The following is a 25,247-nucleotide window of genomic DNA, read 5'->3' as shown; positions in this document are numbered from 1 at the left end:
ACGCTATGTTTGGTGTGATCGCCTGAATAAAGAATAGAAAATGTTCTAAAGAGGACTCTCATTCAGGGATTTTGCAGCTCCATAGATATCATTAATGTCATGGGAGTTTGTGAGCTGGGATTCTGTCAACTATGTGTGCACGTGGGTGTGTGTGGGTGTGTGTGTGTGTGCTCAGGGTACTTTGCTGCGTGTCAGCACATTGTGGCGAGAAATATATTAATTGCATCTATCAATGTGTGCCAGTGTGTGTACGTTTGCGGTGCTTTGCCAGCTTTTAGCAAAGATTACACTCTTGTCAATGTTCTGGCAGTGGGGAGTGATACTCTGTGGATCAACTTACTGCTTTTGACACCTTATCAAGCCTTATGCTTGTGACTGCTAAGTCTTTTCAGGTCTTAAAGTTCAGACTACTGCTACCTCTTATCTACCGTAAATTTACAATTTATATGCCGGGGATTCTATTGCAGTACAGACAGTGTGACCCAGAGGGCCAAGAAAAAGTCTGATGTAGGAAGAGTCAGGGATTTACCAGCCTTGAGCACTATGTTTATAATCTCATTTTTATTTGTCTAATCTTGAAGGTGAAAACAAATACTGTTTGGTTAGCATTGTGTTTCTCTTCATTTTCTATTTGCTCTCTTTCAATTGATAACACATGAAAGAAGTTGCAAATTTCACATTATTATAGAATTTTATGAAAACAATCAAACCGAGGAATTTTACATCACAACATCGTACATACATACATACATAGGTCGTAAAAATAAATACCTAAAATTTGCTACACAAAGTAGGTAGGAAGAATAAAGGTTTAACCAGCCTTGAGCACTATGCTTATCATGTAATTTCTATTTGTTTAATCATGAAGGTAAAACTATTATTGTTTCGTTGGGAAATGAAAAGAGACACAATGCTATTTGCTCTCTTTCCAGTGATAACATATAGATTACTTTTCAAATTAAGACAATAAAAGAAGGTGCAAATGAACAGGAATGCGTTTATTTAGACGCCATATCTTTTGAATTTCACAATATTATGGGATTTTATTTGTTGACAAAAAATAATGAAATCTTGATACATTTTTTAAACTAAAAAAAAAGGGCTTCCTTATTCTAACCATTTAGTTGACAAAACCGACAAGTATGTCATTTCTTGGCATTAGATTTCCACCTCGGGAGCATCACAGATGCTTGTCAAACTACAGCTGTTTCCTGTTTTAATCTCTATTTCTGGTGAGAAGAAGAGAAGAGGCTTCTGCACTTAAACAGATCATTGTCAAATCTATTTTGTGGTTCAGGGCTATCTAAGTTTAAAGTGCTGCACACAGTGATGCTCAGACATTGAATTGTCTATAAAAAGAAGCTGAAAAAAGAAGCGGACTCTCCTAACTTTCCTTCTTTAACAGATCAATATACCACTCATTACACTTTAGATGCTGTTTGTGTTCGTCTCCTGTAAGTAAGTATGTGTCCTAATAAAACTCCTGCTGGTGTTTTCTTGCAGCTTTAGAATATCTCCAAATACCCTGAGTGTATTTAAAGTCAACCCTTTAACAAAAGCACAGGGATTGTATAAAAAGCAGTACAAATAATCTATATTGTACTTTAAATGTTGCCCCAGAGCAACAGAAAATCCTTGCTGCACTGCTCAGCTCTCTTCCTGCCTTCCATTTGGCTCATAAAATTCACAGACGGGGTGGAAAAGAAAATAAACATTGCTCAACAAGTGCATTGATGGCATTTTGTTACTGTTTGGGCCCTCAGTGACACACTGCATACACAGTGTGTCACTGAGGGCTCTTGTGGCCTTGACATAGTTTTACTTCAATCTGTTGTTGCTGAAGAGGAAGAAAAACACATTTCTGCAAGGAAAGCAGAAGCTCCAGGCAAAGTGCAAAGGTTGATGTCTCTGAATCATTGTCTTAATTGTTCTAAAGTCCCTGTTTACAACGGAAAGTAACAGCCCTGCTAAAGAGATGATCCGAGTCATTCAGGTGCTTTAAATTATCACCAGTCATCAGTTGTTGGAATGTCTCCTGCTGCACTGAACACAAACGTGCTGGTTTCTTTTTTCGGGAGCCTGTTTGTGCGCCTCTTGTTGAATTTTAGATTTAAGTGAATTCATCTGGCTTCTTAATATTAGGTTTGACAATCCAAGGCGGCATGCATGTGTTGTTGGTAGGAGATGCGAGCACCGATGCGGGTCAGCAGGTCGTCAAACTGGGCACGGGAGAGACGGAAGTAGCGCTGAAAGCAACTCTTGTCCGAGCGCAGTTCTGGTGAATCCAGAAACGGTGCCGAGGAGCAAATAAAGCCAAGCCACTCTCTGGATAATGTAGAGCCGATGAACGAGGGTCGGAGGCGGCGTGTTCAGCAAGGAACTCCAAACTTTTCTCCATCTTTGACACTGGTGACGAGCGTCTGTATTCAATGAGCACAAGCATCCAACCACGCGCGAGGCAGGATTGTGACGTCTGAAATGCGTTTGGTGTGAATGTACCATTAGATCTTTCTGCAGTAAATGTGTTTGTAGCAAAAGTCGAGTGCATTGGTGAGATTCTCACAGGAAAGAACCATTTATGTATTTTTGGATTTTTTTGTTTTTGTTTCAAAAATTTACACAAACTGATTCTCTATGTAAATTATCCGCACTGGAAACCTTTAAAATGTGATAGAAATGATCCACATCTTGTAAGATTGTTGTGAATCTAAGCTGTTTTTTGTAGTATTATGAAAGAATTCAAAGGCAATCAGGTTTTTTAGCAAATTGACCAGTTTAGCCAAAGTTATAGAAAATAATAACGCCTCAAAACGCCATAACTTTTGCACCAGTTTTTTGAAAAAGCTGCCGCAAAACCAGGCACTGATTAGCCCCACTCGTCAGCTCTCAACTGAGATTTTCCTTAGTGTTTGATGTGTGTGGATGCACAGACACAGGCAGCGTGACGCCTCACTAGAGTTATGACCTTCTCTCTGAATGTGGCATAAAACACGCAACCTCTGATCTCAGGGCTGGCGGCTGACGCCTGCATGGTTACATACTTACCCACGGCCCACTGACGAGCAAATCCTTTTCCTGTCAACAGCTGCAGGAGCCTGAAAACACCTGGATGTAGTAGCGCTCTAGGCTGCATGACAGTCATAAAAAAAGGTTTCATGAACGTCAGTGTGTGTAGATAATTGTGAAGATCTGCGGCTGCCTGTAAATGCCTCAGATTGTTCAAAGCTCCTGTAAAAAGCCATAAATGATTCATAATGAGAGTCTGCATCCTGCTTGTGTCCACAGATGTGTTATGCAAGTTTTGTTTTTGCAAGTTCTTAATTCCCTCAGGTGTGGCACACTGTGCCTGAGAATAAATTGGCTCAATTGACCATGAGCGTTTTAATTAGTGACTTGTTTGGGTCGGGAAGTGGACAAGGAGATGTATAAGAAGCAGCTAGGATTGATGAAAGATTTGTGCCCCTAGCTCAGATGGTAAGTGTTGGTTGAAAACACAACACTAGCTGGGTTTCCGTTACCTATGGTCACGGGCAAAATCTAAGAGCGCAACAAAACTGGTAATGGAAAACACCTGAATTTCGAAAAAAAACACTCAACTATCTCTAAAAAGTTTTTACCATAGGCAGAGTTTTCCAGGGGGCAGAGGGAGCATCCCCCTCAGTGGTCAAATGTTTTCATTACATTTTTCCCTAAATTAATTAGAAAAACTATAATTCTTAATATATAATGTACATAAACACAGTGACTGTACAAAATATATATTAATGGGGCGCTCGAGTTGTGTGACCATTGTCTTCTTCTGTTGCGCAATACTTCTTCACAATGTAAGTGACGCTGTATGGCAGTGCAGCAAAAACGAAGCAGAAAGCGGCCGTCGGCCTGATTTGATCATGAATTTAAAACATGACGCGTTAACGCAAATCTTTCTCGTCAACATTACCAATTATGTTACTCATAATTTTTGCATTATTGTATATGTATTGTATATGTATGTACACATTGTGGTTAGCGAGAATCTCAAGACGGTCAAAATATTTAATTCTATTTTTTATTTTGCCCCCCCCGGCAAGAATCTCAAAACACTTTTTCCACAATTACACGCCACAGAATGTGACGTACCTGGTTACGTGACCACTTCTCTCCGAGAAAACATGGCGTGGTACGTGTAGACAGAAGACGACGCCGAGTCATTTCTTAGCATTATACTTAAAAATGAGTACTGCCACATCACACAGCAAACAACAAAGGAATTTGGAGTGCAAAAAGGAGGTGTGGAGTGTCCGTTTTCCTGCAGTTAAGTCTCGTGAGATAAAATTTCACAGGAGTTAAAAGGTTCCTGCCCATAATACCCATCAATGGAGACACGTTCAAAGCCCAATTTGACATTTAGAAATAACGCTTTTATTTTGCGAGAATCTGTATTAGAAACACAGCTACTAAAAAAGAAAGAAATAGAAGAGAGCAGTCGGAGCTTCGCTGCGAGCAGATGGTGACATATTCTGGAAACACCATGACGTTTTCTTGGAAACCTCAAAGCCAATGTGCGTACATTCAACCTATATGAGTATCAGTTTTAGTGTAGTATGTGTAGACAGTGCAGACTTGTAAGTTGCTCCTCATATATCAAAAAATGCACCTCAGTGGTGGCTTTGGATGCCACATCTCATTTTACGAATAGGAATCCAGCCAGCAGTATGCAGCACATGTAGGTCATGTTTCATGAAGAATCTGGCATCATCTGTACTTTTGTAAGGTAGCTGTGACATCAGAGAGGGCTGCTAACATAAATACATCATTACATAAATGCTTAAAGTGTATCATTTGGAAGCACAAGTGTTAAAGGGAAAAAATTGTAAATAGGTGTGTATATACTTGTGTATGTGTGGACAGATGAATGTATAGTGCGATACATGAATTGTATAATTATATAGATAGATATCAATAAATTATGTGTATATATGTGTGTATAATTATAGTGTAAATAGGTGTATATTATAAGAAGATTATATGTATAGTACTAGATGTTACAAGGAGTAAGATCATATATTTTTATACTTCCCCCTACTCCTTTTTTAAACATGCACAGGCTTCACAAGTAGGATTTTGTAACCATTTGTTTTCTCTTTGCTTTGTTTGATTTATTTATTTGAATTATACTGTTTTTCTCATTGTGGTAGATACACTGCTGTTGTGTTCATGTTTGAAATAAAATAAAATAAAATCAATAAAAAAAAATAAAAAAAACGTAGTTAGCACCACAATGCGCAGACACTTTTGAAAGACAGTGATTTCATGAGTTCATTAAGAATTAAACAGTTTTTTTTTTTTTTTTGTTGTGGTTGTTTTTTTTTGGCAAAAATACATCATCAAACACCTTAAACCAAGCCAAAAACATCATTAAAAATTCTAAGAATACCTGAAACTTGTTCTGTCATATAAACAGTTTTTTGACAAGGTGGAAAAAAAAAGCTTCCACTGTGTTAATGCAACTTTTCTGCCTCCTCCTTCAGTTTAGCACCTACATGACAGAGCAGTTATACACAGGCAGAGGAGCTAAAAGAGTGGCTTACACACATTGACATAATAGGCACATACTCTAGCTATATGCCCAAAGTGTACGTGATGGAACGAGTGAGCCGCTCACAAAGAAATCAAAGCTAAACTACGGTACTACCTGCAGGCAGGATCACTGTTTGCGACTAAAATCTTTACAGTGTTTGCATTACAGTTGGATACGTTAAAAGGTGTACATAGCATAAAGCACAAATTCACCTGCTATGTTCTTTCACACTATTACTGTCGTTGTCAAAATAACACACATGTTAAGAGCAAAAAAAAAAAAAAGGTTGGGGTGCAGTAGCTTCTAAAAAAACAACAATTGATTCAAGGAATGATGGAGTCTGCTCTAGTTATTAGTTTTCTATTATTGTTTGTACGCTGGAAAATGATGAGTTTTGTTTCCCTCCAGTGCCAACAAATTGCTAAAATAGTTACTCCCTGCATTGTATGTGCTGAAATTATTAACAGCAATGCACATTAGAAGCCTCCATTGTTACATTCATCCAATTAGGACATGGTGCATGAATCGATCTCAGCTGACTCACGATAAAGAGCATGGTACACCCTGGAGAAGTTGCCAGGAGTTAACATGCAGGAGATGAGGATCACACACAAATACACACGCACACACACACACAGAGATTCAAATTAATCTAACATACAAATCCTTGTTAAGACCACGACAAGAAAACGTAAACCCTGAGTGAACCATTTGCATAAACTCCACGTTACAAAATCTCGTCAGGACAGTTTTGCTAATTCCCAATCCACTGAGGGCCCTTCAAAAATGTCTCACAACAAGAGATTTTTGAAAAGTGATGGCAGGAACAGGCAGACTCACTTTGGAACTGACAACTAGACTTGGCTCGGGCATGCAAGTTGAGAAGCCAGAGATTCAGCAGCTCCGCAGCACTGGAGACTCATTGGGCAACAGATAGACGAATGGCAGATGAAAGAACTATTCACTTCAAAAGCTGTTAACATTAGCTGGGATTAGAGAGGGTCGCTGTAAAAAAAAATATATAACCCTGACCAAACCAGACATTCAACCAACCAGAACACACGCAGGACAGGCAAGTACAGCCTCGTATCCAGCAGGATGATAAATGGTAAGGCTGGAATGATATATCGTTTGAGAAATCACAATATTAAAAACTTCACAAGAAGTTATATCGTCAGTGGAATGAGTGTCATCACGAAGTTGTGGGGTGGAGTGTGTGCAGGGATGTTGGTGAAACATAACTTTCCATATCAACTACATCTGTCCCAAAGTGAGTCTTTTGAACTGCATGAGACATAGTCAATGTCCAAAGATCTCAATTGCTGCCAGAAAATGTAGACATGCTAATAGTGTTGAAGAAGAACATGTCTCTATCTTAAATCTGGGCAGTGTAAACTGCCAGTTTGATGTTTTAAAGAACTTGTTATTCAAAGACCATGCACACAGAAGAATATTTTTTAAAGAATGTCATCATGATGACAGGATCTGGTCTCGGTTTTTGAGTTTTATATGCAGAGCAGCACTTTGTGCACTTTAAATGGGAAAAATTGGTCTTTTTTATGTTGTGGTTTATTTTTTATTTCATTTTCATTTGAGTTGAGTTGAAAAGGTCATACCAAGAGTATATTTAAGTATGTTTAGAGTTAAAGTCAACTAAAGGCATGGTTATATTTTGGATATTGTTGTTTTTTTGTGTGTGTGTTTTTTTTTTTTCCCTTTCCAAAAAGATGGTTTCATATTGTTTTTGTGAGCCCAGTATTATGTATGGTCCAAGCCCTAATAAATGGTGCTACGGTGAACAGTGGTGGGAAAACAAGATCAGATAATAGAAATCTCAAAACCTTTGCGTTGTAGTCCAAACTTCCAGTCACTTAGTATTTAATGTTAAATAAATAAAAAGGCTTAGTAGTGTAATATGAAATACAATTACATCGATTACAGTTTTACCTGAGATAAATGTGCAATGTGTAGTGAAGGGCAGTTGAAGACAAAATGACAAGGCAGAAAGTAGAAACTCACAATTTGGATTCTGTATCACGTTTGGTGCTTTAGATGGACGTTGTTCCTCAAACAAACATCAGGTGGCACAAAATCAATTTTAAATAACAACCAAGCATGCACATGGGGCGAGAGAGAGAGAGAGAGAGAGAGACACGCACACACACATGCACACACGCACGCACACACACACACACACACACACACACACACACACGCACACACACACACACACGCACACACACACACACACACACAGACAGAGGGAAAGGGTAAGCCTGTGCTGTGGTTAAACATTAGCACCAGGCAGTCAGTAATCCAATCACACACAGATGATCAGCGCCCTTTTGCAGGAAGTGCCCTGTGCAGGGAGTTTATATCTGGACTTCATTACAAATAAATGAGCACATTAATAGTGCACATAAGGTCATGAGGAAATGGACTGATTTACAAAAGAAAGGGGGGAAAAAAATTAACTGATTGACAGGAAATGATGTCATGCATAAAATAATAAATCACTTTAATTATTGAGGCTTTTTTTGACAGACAGTTCTGTTGTTCAGGTTTCAGCAAATTGCAATATTTCAAAAGATTAGAATTAATTCATTACTATTTTGGTGTTAGCTTTAGTGATAAGAGGGTGGGGCAAATATTAACCAATTTTTTTGTAGGTAATGTCACAATGAAATGCGCAGTTTTGACCCGATCCAGAAGAAACTTGGTGGGGTAATTGAAGAATTAGCATGGCATAACTGTGTCAAATTTCATAAAGATCAGTCAATTATTAACCAAGACATGATCTGAATCTTCTCCAGAGTTGAATGGAATCTTCCATGGCGTAAGGTCTATCATTGGTTACCATTTTGTCTTCTGTACTTCTGACATAATCTTGCTAACAGACAAACAACCAAAAAAATACCTTTCTTGCAGGAGGTAAAAATATGAGTTTCTCTACACATTTATGGCTTGAGTGAAACCATATTTTTGGTCAAAAACAAATTCGTAACCATGAGTTATTTTTCTTTTCTTCTACCAAGAAAATGCAATGTAAACACAAAAAGCCTTGGCTTACAGTTGCGAAAACATTCAAACAAGAATCTTTCTTACTGGCAAAAAGACCCGAAAAAAGCCACTGACCACATATCAAAATGATCGAAAAAGAAGAATGTGGCAAACAAAAGAACTCAGCCATGACTGGGACTGGGTTATTTTAAGGGTGAGACATAACAGCAGTTGTGTTTGTGTCTGAAAAATTGTGAGTGTGACTGAACGCACATGACATGATGGTTGATGGTTTCACTGCAGATGAAGAGAACAAGACAGGCTCATAGATGTATGGTTAGAACTAGATTATGATAATCCAGGTTAGCGTCTGAGACGTGGAATAGGAGCTCTGCAGGACCAGACTTGAGCACCACTGGCTGCTGATAGTCCTGTCTGTGTGTATTTATCTCAGACATAATGAGATATAGGCAAATAGTTCATTCACTCATCTTAACACATTGTAATCAAGCCGTATTCATCTTAAAAACTATTGTCTCCCAAAAGCTTAAACTGTAAAATTCCGCAGCAAGAAAATGAGTGTTGTGATAAATACTTTTTATGTGATACTTAGAATTTTTTCTGTGTTTGGAAATTACCCATGTAAATGGTTTATTGAAGTTTCCTTATTTTTGGAACCTAAGGCTCAGTCACAATGAAGGAAAATATAACTGTCTTCATCGTGCTGTGACATTAGTGATGCCTCATTGTTGTGGCATGGATGAGAACTGTAAATCTGTAGATACATTTATTTTATTATTTATCAGGAATATAAATATATCACTGGAGACACTTGTAAAATACCTAAAGATTTTTTTTATCCTAAAAATGTGATTATGTGTTTTGCTGAGTAGTATAAGAAGACCATAAAATTGTTGTTCCATAGGTTGTTTTTAGCTGAGGGTTTTTATATTGTGATATATGTATGAATAATACATAACAAATACTGGGTTTTCTCACATTACACACATTAGTGTCTCAGTGACGTGACTTGTTTTATGACATTTTTGTTGTTGTATGGGAACCGTGTTAAAATTGAATTTACTGTGTTTTTTTTTTATCCGGTTATACCTTATTAAAGGATGGCAACTGGAAAAAATGGGGCACAAAAACATCTTTTATGTAGTTTTTCACATTTCTTAAAATTAGGAAGGAGCCAAACCAAATGGGAACAGAAACAGTTCCACAAAGTTTCAGTTGGTCGATGTCAACAGCTGGCAGCTTTGCAAGTACAGAACTTATGCAAATGAAGTTGTTATTAACACAAATGTATTGAATATTCCATCTTCAAAATTGTTACCTCTAAGAGACATTCTATAGTCCCTGTATGCACACTTGTTGAGCTTTCCATCAGCAGCATTATAGGTCTCGGCCAATTTCCCCCTCAGTGTTAGTATAAAGAAAATGTTTATTTCAGAAACATGTGCATGCATCCATAAAACTTTTACATGTACATTGAATCAAATTAAGCTACATCATGGATGCAGACGAATTTTAATGGCACTGTTTTAATAATGCAAACACAAAGCGTGTAGGCTGCTCTGAATCGTCATTAAAATCAGCAACACTAAACCTGCGATTAGAGTTTTACAGACATTCTGCATGCTCAGACAGTTGATTACACAAGGCACTTATAGCTAGAAAGAGATTTACACCATGCATTATTCATCACGGTCTTTTTGCAGAGCAACTCTTCAGTCAACCAATGAATCTTCACGGAAAAAGAACCCCAAGGCTGGTGAAGAAAGAGTCTTGTGGTTCTGTAAGATAGGTTAAATGATTTAACCTAATAAAACGACAGAAGCATTTAAGCAGAAGCATAAATCTCACTGTTAGCTACGTTTACAAAAAAAAAAAAAAAAACAATGAGTGCGTGTCAGTGAATAGTAAAATATCAAGGTGTCTAGTATCTCCTGAAGGCCTACACTTCATTGTGAAGATGCAAGCTTTGTGATCTCAGAGTTTCTGTCATAATCTTTGTAATGAATTAGCTTGACACAATAATTAGCATACTAGCATTATTGCTAATATGACAACGTCATACATTGGCCAAAAGTAAAGGCACATTAATTTGTATAGCGCATTTCATACATAAGGCAATTTAATGTGCTTTACATGATTAAAAATTGCAACAGAAAACATTTCAGTTTCAGAATCAATAGGAACATTAGAATCAGCAGTAAAAACATTTAAAATCAGCAGTAAAAACCTTTAAAATCAGCAGTAAATACCTTAAATCAGACACAGGCAACTGGTAGCCCGGGGGCCACATGTGGCCCTTGGTCTAATTTTGTGCAGCCCCCCAAAACAAATCCCCTGAAATTGTATTTCAAGAAGTTGGAAGGAATATATAGTAGGGGTGTCCCAATCCGATATCGGAAATCGGTCCGATATCAGCCTGAAAACGAATATCGAATTCAAATTTCCAAATTTTTAAAAACATTTTTGCAATTCATTTTTTATTTATTTTATTCAATTGTAGAATACTGTAGATATTATGTTGAAGGTTAAAGTTTATGTAACCAAAAAAAAAGTAATGAAAGTATGTATGATTTATGCTGATATTGTATCAGATCATTATCGGTATCAGTTCATATGCAAGGCTGCAATATTGGTATCATATCGGAAATGAATAAGTTGTATCAGGACATCCCTAATATATAGCCCAACATAATACACAAAATAACTCCCAAAACACACAAATCGACAGCAAAATGCAAAAAAGTACACAGAAAATTCAAGAAATACACAAAATGAAAGACAACAACCACTTAAAAAAATCATTTTCTAAAAAAAATGTTTCGTTCTTTAATGCTAATACGATGTATTTATGGTAATTGGTTGGGTTTTTTCTGTTTTTCTTAAGAATTTTATATTTTGAGAGCTTTTAGTGTGTGGTTTTTAGAACAGTATAGTAATTATTGTATGTTAGTTTAAATTGTGTGCGTGTTTGTTTGACCTTCTGAATATTTCAGTTTTACTTTTTGATGAATACGTGCATTAAAATGACAATATATAACTCTTATTGTATTTCTTATTATTTAAGTACATGGAGAGTGGATATGTGGATAGTCTTCCATCATTCTGGTCTACACCTCATCACCTCCCGTCTGCACAGACAACAGACAGAATAAAGCTCAAAGTCAACATGGGATGATGGAATGATATCTTTCACAGTTGTTTATTGAAGTGTATATACTGATGATTATTTCATGTTCCGTAAGCCTTGAGTTTCTTGTTATTTCGAGGAGGCAATGTTTTGTCATTGTTTCAATGATTGATAGATTTTATGAAGGTATATATGAGATTTTCTAGGAGGGATTGCCATAATGCATAATAAAGGTGATTGACTTGAGTCACCATTGATTTCAGATTTATTTTGAAGTCTTTGTTATAAAGACAAAAATGTTTTGTTTTTTTTAAAAAACCTTATGGACAATAACACCATATTCCTCTACCTTAATATACACCATGAGTCGACGTGAGCTTCACAGCGCACATACTACTTACTTACTTATCATTCATAGACAGTTTTCAGTGAAAAATTGACACTGTAGGTGTTGAATGTGAGACTTAATAATGAGGCAGTTCATTTAGGCTCTTTTTAATATTAACTGCCAAAATTGACAGCTGCTCCTGAAGGACTTGTTTAACTTTAAAGCTCTGTGCCTCAAAGTAGCACAGGAAAGGTGCATTGGACCCATTGGCTTATTCCCCCCTCTGCCAAGCATGTTCACTGTTAAAGGATTATTATTCATTTTGATTAGAGATCTACCTGAAAACACTGTGCAGCCTGAGGCTGAGCTAACTGGTGTCCATATGTGCACAGCAGATGTGGGGAAAGGTAATAAAGGCAGGCATTCAAATGAGCGTTGGTGTTCACTCTTGTTTTTAAATGGTCTGTTACAGCTACAGCTTTTGATGCTGGTGCTTGATTTTTATTTTAACTACACATTAGCCAAAGCCTCTTTCAAATAACGTTATCTGTTAGCATGCTGAGTGGATGTGTTGTATTAACCACATATCAAAATAAGTGTGTCGTTTTTCAGTTGTGTTTATGTGATAAGAATATTGTTGACAGCTAAACCTTTAATGTTTTTGTTTTTTTTCCCCCGTGTAGCTAATAAAACATTCATGTTTAATCTTTTATTTACCAGTTTACACTGACCATACACAGCTCTAGGCAGGGATTCTGCATAGCAGCTATTGCTTTGTAGCCTACAAGCACTTCTCCATTTTTTAAAATGACATTTAATTCAATGCAAGATTTAAAGGCATGTTTTTTTCTAACTTTTTTCAAAGGTAGACTTATGTAAATGTATTCCTGTAAAGTTTACCGACTAATGATATGACTGAAACCTGTTGGTTTAGTCAAAGTGATACTGTTACCTACTTCTAAACATAGCTGTGATGGCCACAGCCATACATTGAAAGTTAAGCTGCACAAGCTCATCCACATCACAATCCCCTGCTCAGTTATTCTCATTTTTAGTCACTTAAAAGTTAACACTACACACTTTATTATATTGTGTATTTGTATTTAGATATCATAACAGCCCTCATTTATCAAACGTTCATCCTTTCCGATCTGTGTATAGCAGGCGTACTTCTATATTCACGCAAGCTTTGGTATTTATCAATTGTGACGTGATCGTACGCTACAATCAGATCTCACGTCAGGTCTGACCTTGTGTTTGCAAATCTGAGTGTTTGGATTTGCTGTGCCGCAAAGCCTAATATAACTGAAACTGAAAATAATATTAAACTAACCTCATTCAAGCAATAGCAGACACATCAGAACAGATCAAAACTGATTATTAAAACTAATGAAACCAAATTAATTGAATTCCCAAAAAGCCAATCTTATTACTGACACCACTTTTTTGGTTTTCCTTTCACGGAATACTGTATAACCCCGCTGGTAAACTCTGCTACTCTCCAAGCAGGAACGGTTCAACGATGCACACACGCACACGCACACACACACACACACACACACACACACACACACACACACACGAGTGCAGCGCTGCTTCTGCTGGACCGGGGTTAACACTGCTGTGTATCATTCATGCTTTTAAAATGTAAATTATACCTTAAACATCATCAATAATATGATGAAGTATATGTGAAATATGCCAAAGGCATAATATACACAGACAAGAGACAACATTTAGTAATTTAAGGCTTTCTTTAAAGGGTTTTGTTAATTTCTTTAAATGTGTTATTTATTGCCTAAAGCCTGCATACAACTGATATTGATATAAATGGTAAATCTATGTGTGTCGTCTTTTAAATGTGGATCAGAAAATTTTGGCTAAGGTCCTGGCAATGCGTTTGCAGCAGTCTTTGCCTACGCTGATCTCTGCAGACCAGACTGGGTGTATGGCTGGGCAAAACTCATCATTTAATACCAGACGACTTCTTCACATTATTAGCTTCCCCGGGTCCGACGTGCCCGAGGGGGTGATTTTGTTGGATGCTGACAAAGCTTTTGATAGGGTTGAGTGGAAGTACTTGCTTTACATTTTATCAAATTTTGGATTAGGCTGCTTTATGATTCTCCAACTGCTTGTGTTCTTACAAATGGGGTGAGGTCATCCTCATTTGTTCTTTGTCGTGGTACCAGACACGGATGCCCCCTCTCCCCCCTCCTATTTGCTCTGGCAGTAGAACCTGTGGCTATTTGGCTTCGGGGGGAGGATGGGGTCGTAGCTATCACAAGGTACGGCATTACTCTATGTGTCAAACCCCTCGTCTTCTATTCCAGTTATCAGATAACTTGAATGGAACTGCACTGTCAGATTGTATTTACTACTATTGGGCTTGTAATATTGTTGAGCTTTACTGTTGGTTGGCTGGAGAAATCGACACATGCCCCTCTTGGGCCCAAATTGAGAGAACAGAAATTCCGCAAAACTACACCTTTTAAGTCCAATTTTCACACGATCAAAAAGCACATCTTTGTTTTGCTCCACCTCAGATGTGAGGATTTCTTTTCTTGCCAGTGTTTGTTTGACCTTAGTGGGCGGGGCCTCTGAACCAGGAAGTTCAAGTTAATGACGATCAAATTCATCCACATTTGTCAACATCCGATCATTTGTAAGCTGGAATTGGTCAGATACGAATGTTATGAATCACAAGTTGGTCCTGTGTACGACCAAATGTGCACCAATGTTGATAAATGAGGGCCATAGTATCTACTGTAGGTGAAGTGCATGCATTTAGTTTACCTAACTTTGTCAATTAATTTATGTTAAAGCTGATTTTCTTTGTCTTTGAGTTTGATGGGCGCAGCATCCAATATATATCGTGTAAGTCTCCACTTGTGTGTTAATTGTAACACCATGGTTTGTTGCTCCTTGTAATCGAGTTATGTTTGGTTGAACTCTTTTAAGCCCTATAACTTGTGTGTGTGTGTGTGTGTGTGTGTATATATATATATATATATATATATATATATATACATACATAATACTTGTGGTATTTTTGTCAGCGGCTTTGTTCAGGTTTCTTTTTGGCGAAAATAAAACCCAGATTTTTCAACTTCGTTGTTCCTTGGCTGCATTATATTTAATATGCGAATCTACTTTTCTCTTCAAAGTGTCATTCAGTTAAACTGTTACTACACATAAACCTTAAATCTTGCTACTGAAATACAATTGAGTAGATTTTCTGGTTTTGTTCTGCACAACTTTGTTGTCTTTTCCTTTTAAACGCACTTGTTTTCATTTTTATGCTAACGTTAGTTGCTACTGTACATATTGCTAGGCTGCAAATTGAAACATGTCATTTTTTGACATGAAAAAAAGACAGCATGCCTTAAATAAGAATGATTAACTGCACTTGGATAACAGCTAGCATCTACTGTGAAGAAAAAAGCCCTGAATTTAAACCCAGTGGTTTTTACGTGTGCTTTTCTGAACTTTGTGGGTATTTCCTTCATGCTTCCTATGTTTTTCTGCCCTATTTGTAGGTGTCCTTGAGAACTCAGTGGAAGGGGAAGCAGACGCTCTCACCAAGGCTAAGACCCTTTACAGATCCTGCACCAATGAGAGTGAGTCAGCAAAAACAGGATGTCCATCATTCCTCTTTGTGTCTTTGATGGTCCTGAGCACCAATGAAAGTTAATCAGTCATATCCGCTGATTGTATTGGCGAAATGTCAACACTGTGTGTAAATCAATACTCAATAGATAAATAAATAGTTGTATAAGTCAGAGTAGGACTATACTGTCTTTAATAGTTAGCATTACTCAGTAGCATAGGCGTCAGTTTAGGGGTACAGGGGGATGTATCCCCCACGTTTTGTCAAGGGTTATTTTTCCCGCACCATACATGAGTAGACCATTTAACACTCTGTGATAAATGTACAGTCACACATATTTTATTTACAATGTGTTTTTTACCACTAAGTTTATTTGTTTTGGAAACAGGTAAAGGAGGTGAGCAGCTGTGAATTTTTTTTTTTATTATTAGGGAGAAAAAAAACATTAAAGAAGGAAATTGTTCTGAAATAAAAACAAGCACGTGGTCTGTATTTATTTTTGAACAATTTCAACCCCCCTAAAGCTTGAAAACACCAAACATAGCCAAATGTTTCACTTTATACTGAAATCCCAAAAAATAAATAAATATTTCCATACATTTTTACATATGCATTTTTTGTTTTTAAAGAAAGAGATTGTTTTGGAATGTAGAGCAAATAATTGAATCTTAACTTAATTTCAGTGTATTTTCAGTGCTTCCCCTACTAATTAATGATAGTCAAAAATATCATTAAAATGCATACTTTTAAGTAAAAGAGAAAATCACATGAAAAATGATTTTAGATACCACCCCACACACACTTTCCAAAACAAACTGACGCCCTTGCTCATTTTCAAAAATTATAAAACAATGTAAGAAAATAAAAACATTTTAACATCTGAATTTTTAAAGAGATTAATTTTAATAATAAAGAGTATGACTTGTCTGTTTTGTTCTTTTTTAAGCTTTGATTGAGCTCCGAGGAGGCACTCCTTTACTCGACATGCTGCCTGATGTGCTTGACTGGCCGATAGCTGTGGATAACTGGGAGGCTACCTATGGTAGAGTCTCTTTTTAATGGTAGCATTTAGGAAATGTTATGTATATAATTTCACCGTCACCGCTTCTGTCTTATTTCTTCAGGAGAAATGTGGAGATTGGAAGATGTCATTGCCAAGTTAAATGAAAAATATGGAACTCCTGTTTTGGTGAACTCTTTTGTTGGCACTGATGACCGAGACTCAAATGCACACATCATTCATGTGGGTGTGCTCCTCTAATTATTAGACTCCTTTGAAATTTAAAATCAACCATCTCACCAATTATATATAACATTTTCGATTATTTTAAAAATGAAAAAAACAAAAACAATTTTATTTTCTTCACTTTTTTTTCAGTTTGACCAGACAAGCCTTGGTCTTATGTCCAGAGATTATTACGCATGCAATGGGCCATATGCTGAGGTAAGAGGACTGTATACAGTACTAAAGTTATATATACAGTACCGGTCAAAAGTTTTAGAACACCACACTTTTTACAGTTTTTCACTGAAGATTATTCAGTTTATTGTGTCATTGCACTCTGAAATGAAAGCATAGAACAAATAAGCAATTTGAGTTGAAAAAGGAAATCATGGAATCCATGAACAATACTGTTAGCTGATGCTCATGAGGGTCTGATACCACAGTGTGTTCCAACACTGCTTTTATGCAGACAGAGGGGGTTGGAAGTAACCAAGTAAGTTGGAACACCTGTAGGAATTAGTAGCACCAGCTTTCAAGGCTATTTCAACCTTCATTACTTCAGAACAGCTTTAAATTGTTAACCCACTTTGTGTTCCCTGAAATGATTTGTATAATTCTGAAATGTACATTATTTTTCAGTTTAAGGTAACCACACCTTTTTTTAACCTCTGGCTGTTCAGTACTTACCTTTGTACCATATCAAGTAATTCAATGGGCTTGCACGACTTGAATTGCAATAAATAACTGGAAAAATTAGGGTGTTCTAAAACTTTTGACCGGCAGTGTATGCATGTAACAAGATTTTAACTAATTGGCTGCTAGCTATTTTCAGAACAGCTCCCCCTGACTGCCAGCCATTTTAGAGCATTTTGGCTAATCTTTGAAGACCCACAGAATATTTTGTACTATGACTATGTTAAATCTGAAACCAGATTCTGAAAGAACAGACTCTCTACTTTGTTTATAGCTTGTCTCGTTCTTCCGTAATTATCAGTTGAATATAGGCAAGTTTTGCACAAAATGCCAGTTTCTGAGCAAAAAGCTGAGAAAACAGCCTTTTTGTGGAAAAATCAACCTGTCAGTGACTTTGAGGCCATATGTTTTTGCTTTAGTGACACCTCAAACATCTGAACATTGGTTTCCTTCTATAAAACAAAAGAAACCAAGCTTTTGATGGCAAAATTTTTATTATTTTGCTATTTGGGTCAGAGTTGTATGGTAGCCTTACAGTATGCTTCCTCCATGTCCCCCCCTCAGTCTTTATACACGCAACTTCAACCTCCTCCCTGACATGCCGAGTCGCACCATTTGGTCCGGGTTGTTGATCCTTTTTTCTCACGATCGTAACACTCTCAATAGTCGACTTAGGTCCACACATGTTCTGCTCGAATGTGTGCTGCTGTGAGCTTCATCGTCTTCTCTCCTAGCACCATTTTCCCTCTGACCTCTGCCCATCACGGCTAATCTCCCATCCAAAGGTGCACTGCTGCCACCTACATGGCACCAGTTGGTCACTACATCATATTACAAGGCTAATATTCAAGGGAGAGCTCCGTCATAGTATCTCCTAGCAACCCCCATTGAAAAATACAATTGACGTACATATACGTCAGTGGCAGTGAACATTTGGATTTGAAATGACGTATATGTACATCAATGGCAGTGAATGAGTTAATCAAACTTTAATGAAAATGTCTAAATATTAGCCAAAGTCATAGGCAGAGTTTGATATTCTTTCCAGGGGGGCAAAAGAAGAAAGAATTAAATATACAGACCGTCTCAAGATTTGCACCAACCACAATGTGTGTAACATATACAATAATGCAAAAATGATAAGTAACATATTTGATCATGTTGACTACAAAAATTTGCGTTGATGTCACGTGTCGTTCATTGTTGTAAATTAATGATGAAATCAGGCCGGCGGCCGCTATTTGCTTAGTTTTTGCTGCAGTACTATGCATGAACTGCTGGGCGCAGTGTCGCTTCACCATTTACATTGTGAAGAAGAATTGTGCAAGAGAAGAAGAACCAATCCAAAAACAGGTCACATGACTTGACAAAAAAAACTTGTATTTTTAAAAGAACAACAAATGAATTAATATATATATTCAGTACAGTCACTGTGTTTTATGGGACTTAAAATATTTGTACGTTATGGACATTACATTAACAATTGTATTTTTTCAAATGAAAAAGAAGACAGAAAAAAACAAGAAGCTAAATTGAATTGTTATATGTCAATTTAGACAGCATATCTTTGATTTACTGTTCTACTTAGCTGTTAGATCCTAATTGATATGCATGCAGCGATGTGGGCCTAGTTTAAGGCTGCCTCAGTTTATGTGTACCAGTTAACGGACACTGAATACATTCCAAGTGGTTATACACCGCTGTAATTCATTTAATGAGTATGTGTGTGTGTGTGTGTTTTATAGGCTTGTCGGGCCTACGAGCAGTTCATGGTTGATCTGGCTAAGCTGATTCGCTTTGACCGCGGCCTTAACACCAGCGACACCCGCATCAGAGAAGATGTTGCACGAGTTATGGACCTGGAAAAAGACATTGCTAATGTAAGCATGAATTTGTACACACATTTTTTTTTAGAATACAACTGTTTAGAAAGACATGCATTTAAAAAATACATGCATGCAGGAGTGGATGAAGGATAACATTATTATTATTTTTATTATTATTATTATTATTGAAGCTTTTTGTTTGTGCTGTAAACCTAATTTATTTCTGTCTGTGGTGCTTCTTTTAACATACCTGTATGGGCAAAGCTTTGCAATAGAGAGAACACTGGTTACCCTAAGCGTACAATGCATATAGAGAAGTTTACTGACATTTTAAAGGCTAAAAGCTTAATCTGGTCACACCCTGATTATTTAACCCTTCTATTATCCTTGGAGTCAATTTGGGCATGAATGTGTTTGTATCTGTGTGTGAAAGTGTGACCTTCTAATCACACCTGCCAAAGTAAAACTTAGAAATCCTGAGCCACAAGGACATTGGTAGTTCATGCAAATTAAAGGAGGAGCAAACATATAAAAGCTTGCAAGGCAGCCTTTTATCCAAATCATTCATCGGTGTGCTCTTTGCATTGCAATCTGCACGCTTTCTCTCTCTCTTGAAAATGTCCTCGAGGAAAAGGTTTATTGTCAATGAGGTTTTGGAACAGCGCTTTCACAGTGAAAGTGATGTAGAGGCAAATGTGCCTGAGACAGAGGACTGTGATTTTGTGTGGAGGACCCTGATTTTGAGGGTTGAAATAGTAAATAGATATGTTTATGAGAGGAAAGGGGGGGTTATCAACATCAATCGATATAGTTCATTAGTCATGAATGTGCACCCCGAATTAGAAAATATTTGGATGCCATTTTTTTTAAGATACACTAACTCTAAAACTGAAAGTTTGACCTGATGGTGGTGCAGCAGGAAATGTCATATCATCACTACAACCAATAGGGTTCATATACTATAAGACTGATGGTGGCACTAGAAAGCAGGTAAAGGTTTCATTATCAATGGGTTATATGCTGTATGTATTCAACAAATATCTGACACAAAAACTTGGTCAACAATTTTCTGAAAATCCTTTCCTGGAGGCAAATATCCCTGGGGTCAGATTGACCCCAGGGTAAAATGTGTAATATTTGAGCATAATAGGAGGGTTAAATGATCACTTTGTACTTTCTGCTTTGACATTTGCTTTCTCAGTCATCCAAAGATGCCCTGAGTTTCTAACTTGGACAGTTTTAATCTTCCCACGACATTATTTATTTATTTTTCTAACAAACAACAAGACTGTGGATTTCTTACTCTTAACTGCTCTATTTGCTGGAAAAAACAACAATCAACTGCTCCTCTGCTGGATTTTTACAAGGCAACCACAGCACTGAAGTGACATAAAGACCTGAATGCTCGGGGCACCAAATATGCTCGATACAGAAAAATCTGAAGCTTCTGCTCTTGTACACATAAGTCAGGAAACGGCAGAATGTTGTGACTGCCGTTCCTGCATTTCATTTATCCTGTTCTGCTCTTTTTCAAGGCAACCGATACCCCTGAGGACCGCAACAGCCCAGTGTTGCTTTACAACAAGATGGAACTTGGAGACCTAAACACTAATTTCACCCTAGAGGTTGAATCAAAGGTATACATAAACTCTGTTCTCGTTTTGTGGTTGCTGTTGTGTGTTTCTCACCTTGTTTTTCCATTTTCTTTTGTGTATTGTCTTTTTTCTACATGGCCTGTCTCTCTGACCCTGAAGGTATTTAACTGGACTTACTTCACAGCTAAGATCATGGGTGCAGTCAACATCAGTGTTTCTGACACGGAGAAAGTCATAAATTACTCTCCAAACTATTACCGAAGACTCAACCAAGTGTTGGCCAAATACACTAAGAGGTGCGTTACAATGACTATGGGCCTGGTTTTGCAAAAGGCTTAATCCAGATAAAATGGATCCGGATTTGGTAATCCTTTTTCTGTTATCCACAATCACGTAATCCATCCTACTTCTGAGTCGGTTTTTCAAAGCAACATCGAATTGGATCAATCCGATCCGAATAGAAACTTTTCAGGATCACCAAAATCTGAAAACCAGTGCTCATCTTTGATTGATGAAGGACGATTCAAGCTTTTGGAGATCCTGACCAACCTCCTGCATTCTGCTAGAACCAGAACCAGCAAACAGCACGTGCAACTAGGGAAGCAAAATAGTTAGACACTATTTCTGATTTGGATTTGTTTCGAATTTCAAAAACCAGTGATGCCATTGCTTTTGCTTTCTTATCCTGTTTTATCATTACATGCATTGTTGATTATGATGATGAATTTACTTCAATTAGTGACAGAATTAGATATACAGTATTAGCCACTTTACTGTAGAACTATACTGAAAGGCTGAATCCTTCATAGCCTACTTAATCACTGTAGCCTGACAGATGAAAAAATGTATGAATAAATTGGATATACTGTAGGCTATACTGCATGATCCAAATATAGTATTATCTGATACACTTTTAAAGATTCATTACATTTTGGGACTGAAATCCACATTGAATCCACCCTTCTGAAGGGATCAGTTTAATCCAGATTTTTTGGATCAAAGTATTCCCAATCCTACTAAAAAGTTTGAAAAACACAACTGAAGGTTTGATCTAATTACATTACTTAATCCGTTTTTTTTCTTTTGAAAAACCCATTTTCAAAATTTAATCCAATTCGTTATCCATTATCCGAGCTGATTACTTTTGAATAACTGGGCCCTGGTTTGAATTATGATGTGTTTGTGGATGTATGTATGTTTGCTTGGAATGATTGTGTATTGTTTTAAAATTATTAATGGGTGATTTCTCTCATCTCAGAGACCTGCAGAACTACATGGTGTGGCGTTTTACTATGAACATGGTGGTCGGCCTGAGTAGAGCTTACAGAGACACCAAGAAAGCCTTTCGTAAGGTAAGAACACTGAGAATGTACAACAGCTTTAGTACATTTCTTTACAGAAAATAACTAAGGTTATTAGGTAACAGTAAATAGCAGAATGCAGAACGATCTAAGACAGAAAGAAGAGTGAATGTTCCCCTGGTGGTTTATTTATCAAACAAAAACAGCTCTTATAAATTAACCCTTATACTTGCCTGCAAGATGGATTCTCCTAGTGTTCACAAACACCAGAATGCATCTTGTGCTGCTCCCGCCTTTGCCTTTTGAGACCGAACCGAACCGATTTGTACCAATCATGAGGCAGTGTTGTATTTTGGGCGGGATACCCGGGTGTGACGAAGGCAGAAGCACCAAAGCAAAACTGGCGCATGCACAGTTGCGGGGAGAGAAAATAGCTGGGCTATCGCTATTAGCATAGCTCCAAATCAAAACAGAAAGATGTCGACGCAGGAGGATGATCGTGTAGAAGCTGCAATAAACTCAGTTGTAGAAGAATCCAGCATTTCCTTTTTGAAAGAGCAACAGCGAGAGGAGCTTTGTGCATTTTTGGACGGTAAAGACGTAAGTTTTCATCAGCGGAGCCTTATTTGTTGTTGTTGTAGCAGCATCTCTGCGCCGCATGCTGATGATGACATCATAATTTGTTACAGTGTGATTGGCTACAACAAATCATGGTGGACAGGCGCTTCACCCAATCGGCATTCTGTTCATGTCCCTCCCTGGTTCAGAAAGGATTCACCAGACACAGATCCAGATTGATGTGGAGAACTCGAGTTAGAGGGAGATCTGCACATCAATCTGGCTCTTGCCAGGGTAATTTTCGTTCGTAATTGGCGGATCTTTATGAAATTTGACTCAGTTACCCCGCAAAGATCATGATACTTTGATCATTGTAGGGTAATTGGGTAATAAATATTTGTTATTTAATTAAAATGCATTATCATTTCTATATGTACAATGTATGCTGTTTCTTAACGGTTTTAAGAACGTCTTTCTATAACCAAAGGGAAAACGTTACATTTTCCTCACAGAGGTTAGTAAACAGGGTTAATATTTCTAATGTAATCTCTCTTTGACCAGCAAAAAATAAAAATAAAACATTGTAGATTTGAATATAGAAATTATCTGCTTTTCTGTGATAAATCTACCTGTCATAAAGAAGTCACTCAAAAATGGAACAGGATTGTATTTTTCTCATGCTCGACTAGTTTCTCTGTCGTAACCTGGGATGAGATCTGAGTGAAGGGCAAGAGAAGATCTACTCTTAGACTGTTATACTGTCCTTGTATTAAAGCACAAAGCCCTAATAAAATATGCACTTAATAGTCAGAGTTACAGATTCCTCACTCACTCTAGATTTTTATCCCTCTGGTCCTTATCCAATGATTTATTATGTCCCATTTTACTGTAGCTGCATTTTCTGATTCTCATTAAAAGAATTCCTGTAATTTTGCTGATGCGTGTCAGTAAAAAGGGAAATATGACATTAATTACAGACATTAAATAATGAAATGGGAAACCCTGCTGTGTTTTAAATAATGAGGATTTTGGCAACTGAAATATGAAGATAGAAGAAGATTTAGGAACCACCCTTTTGTATTAAGTTTAAGAGAAATCCTAAACAATACAACTCAAATCAGCTGCTCATTTTCATATAAAGTGCTGGCCTATTATTTTTTGCAGCTCATGAAACTATGAACCATGTCCTTTCACATTACCTCACCCCTATACTTAATAAAAATAATTTGAAATGTATTCGTGGAAAGCCTCTTGACATGCAACATCTAATTTCCGTGGGCGACCGAGAATATTTCACACACAGTAGATTACAAAACATAAAACAACTAATACTGACCAAAAAAAAAGACTGTTTTTCTCACAACCCACAATCTCCCACCGCCCCACATCTCAGGGTAAATATATACACATAAATCTACACATAAGTGTAAACAGTATATAGATACACATACTTCATACAACAGAATACAGCAGACATGTACAAACAGTATACATTCGCATATATACATACATGCCAATACACATACATAAGCATATCATGTTACAGTTCTATGTACAGTTCTACACATATGTAGTTAACAATTAAAATCTTTTTCATATCAAGGTTTCCCACTTTTTACCATTTAAAAAAAGGACACAAAAAAGGCTCAGATGCCCACACCAAAAATATTAAAACCTATATTTTTATTGATTAGGAAGCCTAACAAGGTAACCAATAGATAAGAAAGAAATCAGATGATAGATATTTGTTTTCAGTGTATTATACAGCTGATTTAAGACCTGTTATCATAAGAAATGCTAACAGAAATCTTAACACAAGAGGAAGGTTAACTTTTATTAGGTTATTTAATTAAGTTAAGTAATTGTGATTAATTGAAATTGAACTTAAGTAATTATGAATGTAATTGTAATTGACTTTCTAATGATAAAAAAAATAATTGTAGTTGGGGAAAAATCTGTAATCATAATTGAATTCTAATTGAACATGGGTAATTGAAAACGTAATTGTTACTGAAAAATGTAATTGATCCCAACCCTGGTGGTAAGTAACCTCAGTGATGGAGGCATATGGTTCCAGTCTGAGGTTGCCTTAAAACTGAAGGACCGCCGCCCGACCGACCTCTACTGATGGGAGTTAAATACTGACTTATTGAGACTAATTACTAAGTCTTTGAGAAAATCTTTGCATTACATCAAATTTTTTGCCATCATGCATTGCACTTTTTCTTTTTACATTAAATGCACAAATATACATTTGTCATTTTTTATGTCCACAATCAAACACATTGATTTGTTGCTACATTAGAAGCAGTGTTGGGGGTCGCATATTCCAAAAGTAACAAGTCACAAAAAAAGAAAAAAAACTTTACTTTTTCATTAGCCAAAATATGGTAATATATTAGT

General features: G+C 36.9%; 1 protein-coding gene across 2 annotated transcripts in view; it reads left to right on the top strand.

Moving 5' to 3' along the window:
- LOC114474813 (neprilysin-like) overlaps positions 1 to 25,247 on the top strand; it is a 56,422-nt gene that overhangs the window by 19,574 nt on the left and 11,601 nt on the right. For both annotated transcript variants that reach the window (XM_028465347.1, XM_028465348.1), the window contains exons 5-12: positions 15,576 to 15,656; positions 16,593 to 16,688; positions 16,771 to 16,889; positions 17,025 to 17,090; positions 19,310 to 19,444; positions 20,926 to 21,027; positions 21,145 to 21,281; positions 22,244 to 22,337. In XM_028465347.1, coding sequence (XP_028321148.1) covers positions 15,576 to 15,656; positions 16,593 to 16,688; positions 16,771 to 16,889; positions 17,025 to 17,090; positions 19,310 to 19,444; positions 20,926 to 21,027; positions 21,145 to 21,281; positions 22,244 to 22,337 — 830 coding nt within the window. The remainder of the gene's footprint in view (positions 1 to 15,575; positions 15,657 to 16,592; positions 16,689 to 16,770; positions 16,890 to 17,024; positions 17,091 to 19,309; positions 19,445 to 20,925; positions 21,028 to 21,144; positions 21,282 to 22,243; positions 22,338 to 25,247) is intronic.

This window comes from Gouania willdenowi, chromosome 13, assembly GCF_900634775.1.
Source record: "Gouania willdenowi chromosome 13, fGouWil2.1, whole genome shotgun sequence".
Classification (NCBI taxonomy): Eukaryota; Metazoa; Chordata; class Actinopteri; order Blenniiformes; family Gobiesocidae; genus Gouania; species Gouania willdenowi.
The sequence above is the reverse complement of the archived record's forward strand: the minus strand, read 5'-3'. Positions and strand labels throughout refer to the sequence as shown.